Below are 13,901 nucleotides of genomic sequence, written 5' to 3'. Positions count from 1 at the left end.
TACATTCTCCTGAGTACTTGCATAATAATAGTTTGGCTGTTCACCTTACTTTAAGGCACTAAGCTTTTCTGAATGGGAAAGCATTGTTCAACATAGGTTTGCTACTTGCAAATCATCCTGCTGTGTTTTAATTATATAGCCCTCCAGGCTTACATTTCCATCCTTTTGAAATAACATGTTTATTGTACCTTCTTTTCTTTTCCCATAACTTGTGAGTATCATTGAAATTATGACTTAGCATGGTGTCTGTTGCTTGTAAATGCTTGATGAACACTTTTGTTTGTTTGCTCTTAAAAATTACATACTTACTGTTGATTTAGAGCTCCATATTAAATAAAACCTTCAGTTTTTATTCCTTCCTTTTGTATATAGCTATATACAAATATCTAATTTACTGCTTGTTACATTACAATACTTAGAGTTAACTTACTTTATGTTTAGAATTACTAGACTATAAGCTCCTTGAGGGCAGAGGCCATCTATTAACATTTGCAATCTCAGTGCCTAGCAGAGTTTGGCACATTAAGTGGTTTCCCCTCTCCCAGCTGTGTCTGATTTATGAATTTTTTTCTTTCTTTCTTTCTTGAGGTTTGGCATAGAAATGGTGCCTCTGGTTCAAAATGAGCAAGAGGTCTTGGATCTGGATGGTGAACCTGATCTGTCTGATCTAGAAGGATTCCAGTGGGAAGGTGTTTCCATTTCTTCATCCCCTGGGTTGGCAAGGAAGCGAAGCCTTTCAGAGAGCAGTGTGATCATGGACAGGGCTCCGTCTGTATATAGCTTCTTCAGTGAGGAAGGCACAGGCAAAGAAAATGAGCCCCAGCAGATTTTTTCACCTAATAATTCATTCAGATCCGCACAGAGTCAAAAACCAACCATGAGCCTTAAGCAGGAAGTGACACCTCTGGCTGCCTCCCTAAGAACAGATGAAAGAACTGAAAATGTTGCTGCTCGAAGGCGACATAGCGCACAATTATCTCCTGACCGTACAATACCTTTGATGCATTTGACAAAAGAGCTGCACAGCCAGGAGAGCTCTACACTACTTTCAGAGAATCATAATGCCCAGGAAAGTAATGGAGAAGGAAACTCTTTATCATCAAATGCATCCTCAGCCCTTGCAAACTCCAGTTTGGCAGATGCAGCCACAGATAGTAGCTGTACCTCTGGTGCTGAACAGAATGATGGCCAGAATGTTAGAAAGAAACGAAGAGCCACTGGAGTGAGTATGATTCCTGTGTGTTTTGTAGAATATTTCATGTAGTGACTTGGCTATGATAAGAAAAATGTAATGTTTTTCTTGGGTACCTGGGCTTGTGTTTTGCCCTACTCAGGAATAGAAGATTTCTGAGGCTCTTACTTTCATATTTTTGTCCTACTGGTTTCTTTCACTGAGTAGCTCTACTAAGTTAGATGTAATTGAGTAGGAATGTACAGTACTGGGAAAATATGAAGTCATCTCTAAAACTAGTCTCTAAACCAATGATTCTTTGAATCACCTGACCAAGGAATGAGCCACATCTTCAGCTGTAACTTTATCTGTTTTCATGATGCATTCTGTACTGCTATTGAAGAATGGTACTCTAGTGTTGTATTTGCTTGTTGGACCCAGAGCTATTAGGCTTAATAAGGTAGTTTTAATACTATAAGAGTACATGTATATGAGCATAGTCTTAGTCTGTTACTTTGTCTTTTATACTTAAGTTGCCTAGCCTAGTCTTTTTATAATCCATTACTTCACTGACACTTCTCTTTTGGCACTTCTGATGGTTAATATTGCTTAAGCCTTTCAGGAACCCTTTCTGAAAAGAAAGAGTTGCTGATAGTAGTATAGACTGGAATCTGACACTCAGAAACTGGACTGTTTCCTTTAATATTGAGACAATATAACAAACTAGTTAAAGGCATGGGTTGTAGACCTGGGTTTAAATTCCATCTCTGCCCTGTTGAACTAGATGTTGTAGCAGATAGTGTTGGATGAGAGATTGATTGTCTTATGGCATAGCTGATGTCTTGGGTCTTATCTCACAGACTGTTAAGCTTTTTGTTGTAAAGATTTTCTTGATGAATTCTAAAGTAGAAACTATGAAATCAGATATGTTTTACTAGCTTTTACCAAGGTGAAGTGCTTTGCCCAAGCCCTTGGGCTTTACTACCTTTAGGATGCTAGGGAGGTACTTGACCTTGATTATATATATATATATTTTTTTGTCAGATACATTCAGTCAACTAATATTTAAGCTCATATCGTGTATATGAAACTCCTAACTATCCTGATGGTAGCAATCATGAATAATAATGTATGACTGACTTAGAATTTATTCTTTTTCCCCCTCCTGGATAATGGCCTTTGCATATTTAATATTCTTTCTTTTTCTTTTTTGTCTCCTTAGGATGGATCTTCTCCTGAACTGCCAAGTCTTGAGAGAAAAAATAAAAGAAGGAAAATTAAAGGAAAGAAAGGTATAGTATAGAATATTCTGGCAAAAAGAAACTGTTCTTGCATCACTTCAGCCTTTTACAACTTGATATACAAGTGTAGCTTATCAAACAGAGAACACCCATTTATTAATTTATGATATTTTTGTTGCCTTGCTTAAGGACATAGAAAAAGTTTGATTTTCTACTATATCCAGTTGGAGCTATAAAAGAAATATGTGATACCACCTAAAGCAGAAAGCTGAAATTAATATATATCATGAACAAATTGAGTTCAGTATAAAACCAGAAAGTCTGACTGAGCCTTTTCAGTGGAATGAAGAGAAACAAGACATTTAGTAGAAATTTTTATCCCTCTTGGTCATTTATAGCCATTTTACTCACTTTCTGAGGAATCTTGGTTGCTTTTCTCATGTGAATTAAGGAGAGAAGTTATTTGTGGGGCTCCCTGACTGATAGGCTTCTATGACTCTTGCCTTTCACTGATTCTCATACCATTTCAGTATAAGATCTAGTGCAAGAAGTGACTGGATGAACTTTGGGTGGCTGGATGGGATAAGGTGGGAGTCAAAGACGATACCAGTTTCTAGCTGGAGCAGTTGATGGCTTTATTTATAGCACTAAAAAACTTTATGAGAGTTAGAGGTTGAGGGTAGAAGAAGATGGGAGTTCCCTTTTGGATCCCTTGAGTTAAAGGACTTTAGAGACACCTTAGTAGAAGTATCCGGTTGGTAGTTAGATATGTGGGTCTGGAATTTAGGGGAGTTTTCTTGGCATATTGCATGGGAAAGAGACAGATATAAAGATGACAAACACATGTAGTAGGACATTTTATTTCAAAGCTATATTTTATTCAGGAAAATATATATTATTTTATATTAAATATATTTTTATTAAAAATTTTTATATTAAAGAACCTTAATATATTAAGGTTTTAATTTTATATTAAAGAGAACTATTTTAAATTAACTAACAGACTAGAAAAATAGGAATCCAGAAGAGAGTGCAAGCAGTTTAGGTTTGGGGCCCAATGTAAGCCAAAGCCTTGATTGAAAAGGGTAGTAGATAAAGGAAGATGGAAAGTGAAACCGACAGGAGTTGATTTCCCCAGAGGTTTTGCTTGGAAGCATCACTGTGGAAGATGGTGATTTGGTAAGATGGTACCATGTGGTGGTACACTTGAAACCATGAGGCTTGGTCTCTAGCTCTGATAGCATGACTTGACTATGTGATTTGTAGAAAATTTGATGAGTCTCCTTCCAGTGACCTAGTGGGGAGAAAATAAAGGCCTGTCCTAGATAATTGATGCAGTTCCCTGGATTATTAAAGAGACGTCTCCAATATTAAACTAAGCCTTATGGTTTCTTTTGACAGAACGTTCTCAGGTTGACCAGCTGCTGAATATTTCTTTAAGAGAGGAAGAACTAAGCAAATCATTGCAGTGCATGGATAACAATCTTCTACAAGCTCGTGCAGCACTTCAGACAGCTTATGTTGAAGTTCAAAGGCTACTTATGCTTAAGCAGCAGGTAACAGCAGATGGAATATTTAATGAAAAAGGATCATCTTAAAGTTGAGTTTTAAAATGCTTAACAAAATTCTTTATTTTTAGATAACTATGGAAATGAGTGCCCTGAGGACTCATAGAATACAGATTCTACAGGGATTACAAGGTATTCAGAGATGGATTGGACTGTCTGTAACTTGTTACTTTTTTATTTTCTCTAGAGGGGAATTAAAGTAGTTATGAAAAAGTTAATATGATTATTCTTATGTCTCCTTGATGTTAGCCTTCTGTAGAAAGGCCTGTAAGACTGTATGTCCCCAAAATACTTAGCAATAGAAATAATGTTATAGAAAGAGTCTTGGGTTAGGCATCCCAAGACTGGGGTACAAATTTGATTCTTCTATTAGTACCAGTATCACTTTGGAGAAGTCAGTTAAAATCTGAAAAATTAGAATATTAAGCCTGCCTGTCTGTATCCTCAGTGGTTGTACATATAGCTTACATAATAATCTATTTTAAAGAATTATGAGCATCTTTAAAATTCTCTTGTAATCTTTAAAAATACAAGTTGGCTCAGTAATGAGTGGCTTTTCAGATAACATTTTTGCATTTGTATGTGTGTACGTTTCCCATTCTAGAAACATATGAACCTTCTGAACATCCAGACCAGGTTCCCTCTAGCCTTACACGAGAACAGAAGAATGTTAGATCTCAAACATCTACTGATGTCACACTTCTGCCTAGTCCTTTTTTCCCGAATTTCCTGGAACCTCCATCTTCCCACGTGTCTCCATCACCCGCTGGAACCCCTCTCCAAGCAATCACATCTTCTTTCCAAGCTCATGGCAGTGTTCCTGCTCCAGACTCATCTGTTCAGATTAAACAAGAACCCATGTCTCCTGAACAAGAAGAGACTGTCAATGCCATATCACAAGGCTCTGCTTGCAGTGTGTCCAAGGAATTACTGCAAGCTAATAGTATGTAAACTTTTCTCTGTGTTAAGGGCAACCCTATAGTGGGTCTAGGGCAACTTTATATTAGTGATGTGACATCATACTTGTCCATTAAAACTAAAGTTATAACAGGACTTCCCTGGCGATCCAGTGGCTAAGACTTCACACTCCCATACAGGGGGCCTCAGGAACTAGATCCCACGTGCTACAAGTAAAGATTCTGCATCCGCAACTAAAAGAATCCTGCATGCCGCAGTCAAGATAGAAGATCCTGTGGCCGCAACTAAGATCCCACACAGCCAAATAAATGAATAAATAAATATTTTTTTAAAAAGTTACTATAGTTTTTCTTTAAGTCTTCTTATTTAGGAGCATTATTTAAATATTGGTAACTGTTCCTAATTTTCTCTAATACAGGATTGCTAAATTGACTTTGGATTAGCATGTAACAGGTTCCATTTATTCGGATTGGTGCAGAATTATCTGTTTTTCATGAGATAAATGGCATTGAAGTTGTTGAGTCAGTTTTCTAGATAAGATTCCTCTTCTGGATTTCTCATTACTTAACTGTTTTTATCATTTCAAGTACAGACTAAGGTTAATACGGACATGAGGAACTGGTGGCCATGATGAAAAGCAGAGGGCTCTGGTGTTTGGAATCATCTAACAGGAACTTGGGGGTTTTGACAAATAGCCAGGGATTCTACTGTCTTTATAAAATAATCCTTATCTGGTTACCATTTGAGAACAACTTCTAAGTTGTTTCAAATCTTATCTGAAGTTTGTATAACCACAATGGTGCTATATTGAAAATTAAGAAACAAATTGATATTGTTTGGTATTCTTTTTTTTTTTTAACAAAAAGAAAGTCTGAAGAATCATCCTAAATTTTGCTATCTGTTGCAGCACTAATCATTGATATGTACATCAAATATATGTTATCTTCCATATTGAATTTTGTTACTTTTATATGGATAGTATTTAGTATATTTTTTTTTAATGTGGTGACACTTTTTTCAAAAATAGCTTTTATTAGATTTCCTTTTCTGACTGCAAAAGTAATTCATATTCATTGTTTCAAACAAGAAAGAGAAAAGATCAATAGAAACAATCTCTGCCCATAAAAGGAGCTTGTCTAGGATATAAGACATGCACATGATTTGAGATTAATACAAGGCAAAGTGTATAAATACTGTACTAGAAATGCATGTAGGTTATGGGATGCTGAGCAGTGAGATAACTAAACCATGACTGTTAAAGTTGTTAATGTATCATCAAAGTGTCATATTATTTGATAGAAATTCAATCAGTGATAATTGTAGTTTATCACTACACATAGCAGGCACAAAGACAATGGAATAATTTTTTTTTCCTTCTCAATTCAGGAGAGATCAGTGACAGTTGTCCAGTTTATCCAGTTACCACTGCAGCATTGTCCTTATCAGGACTAACAGAGAGATTCCATGAGCCTAGCCAAGAACTGAAGTTTTCTGTGGAGCAAGGAATTACCAGAAACAGAGGGAACAATCCCTCTTCCCAATCAGCTGGTCTTCCTAGCATAGATAAAGAAAGTGAAGAGCCAAACAAAGGCAACAGTGGGTCTGAAGCCTGTACCAGTTCTTTTCCAAGATTATCCTTTGCTTCAGAAACCCCTTTAGAGAAAGAGCCCCACTCTCCAGCTGACCAGCCAGAACAACAGGCAGAGTCCACTCTGACATCAGCTGAAGCTAGGGGGAACAAGAAAAAGAAGAAACTTAGGAAGAAGAAAACTCTGCGGGCTGCCCATGTTCCTGAGAACAGTGACACTGAACAGGATGTATTTACTGCTAAACCTGTAAGGAAAGTAAAAACTGGAAAGTCTGCTAAAGGGGGGAAAGTGACAACCTCCACCTGGGAAGATAGCAGAACTGGCCCAGAACAAGAAAGTGTCAGAGATGAACCAGATAGTGACTCGTCTCTTGAAGTCCTAGAACTTCCTAATCCTCAGTTAGAAGTGGTAGCCATTGATTCTTCTGAATCTGGAGAAGAGAAACCAGATAGCCCATCTAAAAAGGATATTTGGAACTCCACAGAGCAAAATTCATTAGAAACTTCTCGCTCTGGTTGTGACGAAGTTAGCTCTACCAGTGAGATTGGCACTCGCTATAAAGATGGCATCCCTGTAAGGTAAGGATACTGTGTTGGTCCAATCAGAGCAGCTTTCACCATTCTTTCATTAGAAAACAGAACTCTTTGTTCCAAATCAGAATTTTTTTAGAGTCACATTTATAGAAAATCAGTAGGGATGGATGACGGATATGGATATCTCCTTAGCAATGGAGCATTTCTGCTTTCTCACTTGTGTTGTATTTACTGTTTTTTCCTTTCATATAAAAATTTCACATGCAGAAACTGATCTTGTATTGTTGCTATTTTGTCCATTGTTTAGAATAATTTTTTGAGTCAGGAAAATACAAGTTTTCCTACCTGTCCTGTTCACACAGACGCTAAGAAGATTTTTGCTATTATTTTGTAGTGTGGCAGAAACTCAGACTGTGATCTCCTCCATAAAAGGATCAAAGAACTCTTCAGGTATTTGGTGGTTCCGTTTTATTTAAATGAATTACAGGAGGGACTTCCCTGGTGGTCCAGTGATTGAAAGTCAGCCTTCCAATACAGGGGATGCGGGTTGGATCTCTGGTCTGGGGACTTGGATCCCACACATCTTGGGCCAACTAAGCCCATGACCCACAGCTGTTAATCACTATAGAGTCCATGCACTCTGGAATACATAAGTAAATAAATAAATCTTAACTTTTTTTTTTAATGACTGAATTGATAAATTAATCACAGGAAAAAAGCTTTGTAAGTGTTAAAGCCAGGCTTTAAATCTACTTAAATATGCTTATAGAATAGGGGATGGGGACTGGGCTTATTACCAAGAGGATGGAATGCTTTGACCAGCAGTTACTGGTATCCCTGAATCCTCAAATCCTGGCATTTCAGTTTCTTACTCACATCTCTAATCTGGTTCTCTCGTGTATTCAGCTAATTAGAATAGTTGGCCTTCTGTGTCTTCAGTTCTGCATCTATGGATTCAACTAATCACAGATTGTGTAATGGGCATTTATTGAAAAAAAAAAAAATTGTGTGTAAGTGGACCTGCACAATTCAAAGCATGTTGTTCAAGGGTCAGCTGTAAACGGGAGGATGTGTATAGGTTATATGTAAATAGTATGCCATTTTATATAAGGGACTTGAGCATCTGTGGATTTCGGTACATGCTGGGTGAAGGAATCCTGAAACCAATCCCCCTTGGTTACCAAGGGACAACTGTCTTAGGGTTTTGTTGGCTCTGGGGGGTGGGGGGTGGTGGGCTTTGCTCTGAGAAGGAATTACTTTAAAAATAATGCCTTAATAAAATAACTGGCAGCAGAAGAGACTGGATGTGGAAAGATATTTAGTGCCTTAAAGGGTATCATTCAGACTCACTATGTAAGTATTTTTTCCCTAAGAGAAAGGCCTTCCCTACCTTTTCTTAATATGAAATCTTCATAATGAAGATCACTAATGAGAATGTGGTGTTTTGCTAGGCAAACCAGGTTCTTAGGAGAATCCAGGCACCACTTTTTCATAATGTTTTAAATTTCTTAGTATCTTTTGAGATATAAGCTGACACATTTCTGAAACATTGTTTTCTAGAAATATCTTCAGAGCCAGGAGATGACGATGAGCCCACAGAAGGGAGCTTTGAGGGGCACCAAGCTGCAGTGAATGCAATTCAGATATTTGGGAATTTACTGTATACCTGTTCAGCAGATAAAACTGTCCGAGCTTATAATCTCGTGGTAAGTTAATACATCAGTTTGAATGCTTTTGCTTCTTTACAGGTTTTAGAAACTCCCAACTTGCTCTCTTTTAAACACGCGTCTGTTTGCTTTCCAGAGATGGAGTAGGCTTTAGACTAACTTCAGATACAGTTGATCTAGTGACTCAGTGGGGTCACCAGAGACTTAAATTCTTTCTTTCTCTCCTTTCTGTTTTCTCTGGTATCAGCTCTTCCTAAAGCAGGTTCTCCTGCTCACAGATGTCAATAGCTACAAGAGTTTCTTTTCCCTCCCACCGCCAAAAAAGGGTCCTGTGCTTTCCTCCCTAAACAGTCACTTGGCAAAAGGAGATGGAATTATAACAGTAGGCTAGGGACAGTCAGGTCCCAGCCCTGGAGTGGATGCTGAGGTGTGTCACCTAGTTGCTACATAATAGAGAAGGGATAGAATGAACATTGGGAAAGTGTCAGAGGAGGCATTTTCCCTGAGAGTTGATGAATTGTGCAAGTTATTAAGAAGAGCAGCAGTCTTTCATTATCCCACACTTAATCTGATGCTCCTAACTCTTAATTTTCTTATAGTGGACTTTTGAGTTTTGAGTCTGGTATTTGTGCTTCCCTGGTGGTTTGTGGTAAAGAATTCGCCTGCCAATGCAAGAGATACAAGAGACATAGGTTTGATCCCTGGGTCGGGAAGATCTGGAGTAGGAAATGACAACCCACTCCAATATTCTTGCCTGGAAAATTCTTTGGACAGAGGAGCCTGGCGGGCTACTGTCCATGGGGTTGCAAAAGAGTTGGACACGACTGAGCGCACACAGGACACGACTGAGCGCACACAGGATATCAGTTCAGTTCAGTCGCTCAGTTGTGTCCAGTTCTTTGCGACCCCATGGACTGTGGCACACCAGGCTTCCCTGTCCATCACCAATTCCTGGAGCTTGCTCAAACTCATGTCCATCTAGTTGGTGATGCCATCCAACCATCTCATCCTTTGTCGTCCCCTTCTCCTGTCTTCAATCTTTCCCAGCATCAGGGGCTTTTCAAATGAGTCAGTTCTTCGCTTCAGGCAGCCAAAGGATTGGAGTTTCAGCTTCAGCATCAGTCCTTCTAATGAATATTCAGGACTGATTTCCTTTAGGATGGATTGGTTGGATCTCCTTGCTGTCCAAGGGACTCTAAAGAGTTCTCCGACACCGCAGTTCAAAAGCATCAGTTCTTCAGTACTCATCTTTCTTTATGGTCCACCTCTCACATCCATACTTGAGTAGTAGAAAAACATATGTCAAACTAATTCTGTTTATCAATAATGATAGCCAAGAAACTTTAGGAACACTATGTTGTCTGAACAAATACAGTGAAAGTATATGAAATTGATGAAGTTTTTGAAAGTCAAAAGATTAGACGATGGACTGAGAAAATGTGTTTACTATAGGCAACAGGTATATAGGGTCCTTTAGCCTAATAATGTATGAAGGGCAACAGAGATGACTGAAGGAAGAAAGCAATGGTACTAGGAGGTATGAGTGTAAGATTTGGGGAATTGGCTCTAAATTGTAAGGTAGGTATAGGTATGTATGTACATTGTAAATATATATAACAGTATGTGCACAGAGATAACAGGGTGTTGCATTATGAAACCACACCTGGGACACTAGGACCTGTGATGGCATGTCTTTGAATATTGTGAAGCTTTCTCTACGTACTAATCAAATGCAGCAACTTATCTGGGTAATTAGCTATAGTTTGAATTTGCTTGCACTTTAGTCCATATGCTAGAGAGACTTGGCCTAGCATTAATTAAAATTCTGATCTATCTTATAGCAAATTGCCCTAAGCAATTTTTGGTATGGCTCAGTTAACATATAAGTTGCAGGTACCTCTGTTCACTGGGCATTCAGTGAATAGGTACTTACTGAACACCTTTTGATACCATATACTAGGTACTATTCTAGACTCTGGGGACACAAACATGAACTGTATGTTTTAGCTTTTTTTTTTTTTTTTTTAAGGAAATACATTATCTTATCCATCTATATCCACAAGTAATGATCTAAACTGTGCTTGACTTTAGAGTCGAAAGTGCATTGGTGTCTTTGAGGGCCATACCTCCAAAGTGAACTGCCTCCTGGTTACTCAGACCTCTGGGAAGAATGCTGCCCTTTACACTGGTTCCAGTGATCATACCATTCGCTGCTATAATGTTAAGGTAAGTGGGTCCAGAGAAATCAAAAGTGATGATACTGAAGCACTTTAACTATATTTACTGTGTAGAGTGGAGACAGTGAGACATGCTTCATTCTGTTAACCTTCTTGCTTTTAAATCTGTTTCAGTACACTTATAACCTTTGGTAGAAATGAGGCTTAGGTCTAAACCATGTTTTCTGTCTCTCTGCACATATCTTTTCACTTGCTACTGTTAATAATATACCTCTTTGGATCTTTCCAACAAATATTCCTCTTGATTTTTATTTTCATGTCATATGTCAAAATTAATATTAGGTAGAAAAAGAAATGTTAAGTTTTTAAACTTAAAGACTTAGAAGTAGATCTCTCCTCTTGAGAAAGAATTTTCTAAATGAATTATAAGAAATGAGAAAATTGTTTGCATTAAAATATACATATATATACACAATTGCATAATATTTAAAATATAAAAATAAGTGAGCAGGAAAAAAAATATATACATATATTCTTAACTTTAAAAGACTTAATTATTTAAGACAAAATTTATAATACCACATAATTAGGTTTTTAATGTATATAGATGGTATATGTGAGATTAACAGGAACACAGGAAAGGGAGAGGCTAGAACTATGCTGGTACAAGGTTCTTATATTTTGTTGAGGATAAGTCAATATTAACTTGAACTAGATTGTTACAGGTTAAAGAAGTAATCTCTAGAAGGCTGATTCAAAACTTCAGTGTGCATCAGATGGACCTAGAGAGCTTGTTAAAACACATGTTACTAGATCCCTCTCCCAGAGTTTCTGATTCAGTAGGGTTGGGATAGAGCCCAATAATTTATTTTTCAAACATGTGATACTGATTCTGCTGGCCTAGGGGTCACACTCTGAGAACAGCTGCCCTAAAGCAATCACTAAAAGAATAATGCAAAGAAAGATAGCTTAAAAATTTAATAGAGGAATTAAAATGGCATACTAAAAAAACTGTTTAATACAAAACAAGGCAGAAATAGGGAAAAAGTAATAAAAATGAGACAAATAGAAAGCAAATTGGAGTCTAAATCTAACCATATTTAATATCATATTAAATGTGAATTAACACCCAGATTGAAAAGGAGATTGACTAGATAAAGAACAAACATCAAAATCTATGCTGTCTACAAGACACTTTTAAATTCAAAGACACAGGTAGGCTGAAATAAAAGAATGGGGAAAAAATGTACTTTTTTTTTGCAAATAGTAACAAAAAGAGCTAGAGTAGTTATATTACTATCAGGCAAAAGACTACTACTGAGACAAGGTAGCTTTTTATAACGATAAAGGGTCAGTATAGAAGACATTCAAGATAGGAAGATAGAACAGTGATCTATCTTATCAGAGAATAACAGAGCATCAAAATATGTAAAGAAATATTGATGGGATTACAGGGAGAAATGGACAAATCCACATTAACAGTTCTTTTTTTTATTATTTTAGTCACTTAGTATCATTCAACAGCATTCAATCTTGAGTACTTAACTATGTAATTGGCCCTGTTCTAGGTAATTAGATTTTATCAATAAAACCCAGTTCTGGGAATTCATGGAAATCATTTTATGAACATCAGCTCAAACTGTGTTTGTATAACCTGTATATGCATCAGAATTATGAAGGAAATTTTTTAAAAAACATATTCTAGGGCCTACTGAGTTAGAATCTCAGGGTTTAGGGGTGAAACTTGGTGTTCTATATATTTTGAAAACTTTTTGGGTAATTATAGACTAGCTAACCTAAAACTGGTTTAAAGGAGGCATTTGGTAGCTGTTGAAATAGAGAATCAGTTGCAGGAAAGCACATAGTACTTGATTAATGCAATTATCAGATAATACAACTATAATCTTTATTTTCCTTTTTAGACAATGAGTGCAGCTTTTTCTTTGGCTACTTAATTTAAGAGGCTAAAACCCAGTTCATAGTGCCCTTTGAAGAATTTCTGCATTCCAAGTTAGAAACATAGGTGACATTAGAAGTTATATTTGTTTACTATGTTACCTATAGCTTGAGGTTCTTTGGCCACAAATTTCAAAGCAGAAAACAGTCTAAGATACTTTTCTACAAAATGGAGGATGCAACATTTTCTTCCTCATAAAAAATAATTTCACACTGTGGTTCACAGAGGATTGTTTTCATACCTTATTTGCTTTTAACCTCTACTGATCAAGTGTTGTGTGCTTTTATCAGACTCGACACTGTGTGGAGCAGTTACAGCTGGAAGACCGGGTTCTCTGCCTCCACAGTAGGTGGCGAATTCTCTATGCAGGACTGGCAAATGGCACTGTGGTCACCTTCAACATAAAGGTTAGTGGTAGGGGAGAGAAGGCTGAACTCCCATGCCACTTAGAAGTGGGGTGTGTGAGGGAAGAAGGCAAAGACAAGACCATTTCCCTATTTTTGTGTGTGTAAGAGAAAGCAGCAGAATTAGCCACTGCTCAAAAACTTACCTTCTGTTGTAAGTGAAACAAGATGCATTCTGTCTGCTCAGGCCCAAGTGTGCCAGGACCAAAGTGTAACTGTACTAAATTAAACCAAGCCTAATGATTTGGGGCCAAATAATGAGTCATGGGTTAAACTAGTTTGTCTCATTTTAAGAATGACACCATTAAAAGTGAGCTTAAATTCCTTTGAGTATGACAGTGATGTTGTTTAGAACTGATTTAGGGTGTCCTGAAAGTAGCCTGTTCTGTAAACTGAACTAAGTCAAGGATTGCCTTCATGCCCTTGGGCCTCATTCTTTCCTGACCCAAATATAAATCCATTTGTTGAGCAAACCTTTACTGAGCCACTGTTATGTGGTATGTCTCAGGATAAGGCTTAGGAAACAAATGCAGGCCAATTCTTGATGGCTCTATGTGCTTTGTTAATGTAGTTGAACTTGTAAGCTTTAAAGCATGAGAGACATGATCCAGTTGGTATTTTAGAAAAAGTCACTTTGGTGTTGAACACATTGGAAAATACTGATAGTAGAAGCTTG

General features: G+C 37.3%; 1 protein-coding gene across 3 annotated transcripts in view; it reads left to right on the top strand.

The window, feature by feature from the left end:
* ZNF106 (zinc finger protein 106) overlaps nt 1–13,901 on the top strand; it is a 53,880-nt gene that overhangs the window by 29,127 nt on the left and 10,852 nt on the right. For all 3 annotated transcript variants that reach the window (XR_011568817.1, XM_070797338.1, XM_070797339.1), the window contains 10 exons: nt 589–1,222; nt 2,394–2,463; nt 3,814–3,968; nt 4,052–4,112; nt 4,585–4,923; nt 6,285–7,065; nt 7,415–7,470; nt 8,581–8,726; nt 10,779–10,913; nt 13,112–13,228. Coding sequence is in view for 2 of the 3 variants with exons in the window: in XM_070797338.1 (XP_070653439.1) it covers nt 589–1,222; nt 2,394–2,463; nt 3,814–3,968; nt 4,052–4,112; nt 4,585–4,923; nt 6,285–7,065; nt 7,415–7,470; nt 8,581–8,726; nt 10,779–10,913; nt 13,112–13,228 (2,494 nt within the window). In the remaining variant the exon portion in view is untranslated. The remainder of the gene's footprint in view (nt 1–588; nt 1,223–2,393; nt 2,464–3,813; nt 3,969–4,051; nt 4,113–4,584; nt 4,924–6,284; nt 7,066–7,414; nt 7,471–8,580; nt 8,727–10,778; nt 10,914–13,111; nt 13,229–13,901) is intronic.

Source organism: Bos indicus, chromosome 10, assembly GCF_029378745.1.
Source record: "Bos indicus isolate NIAB-ARS_2022 breed Sahiwal x Tharparkar chromosome 10, NIAB-ARS_B.indTharparkar_mat_pri_1.0, whole genome shotgun sequence".
Lineage (NCBI taxonomy): Eukaryota > Metazoa > Chordata > Mammalia > Artiodactyla > Bovidae > Bos > Bos indicus.
This window is presented reverse-complemented; position numbering and strand designations above follow the sequence as displayed.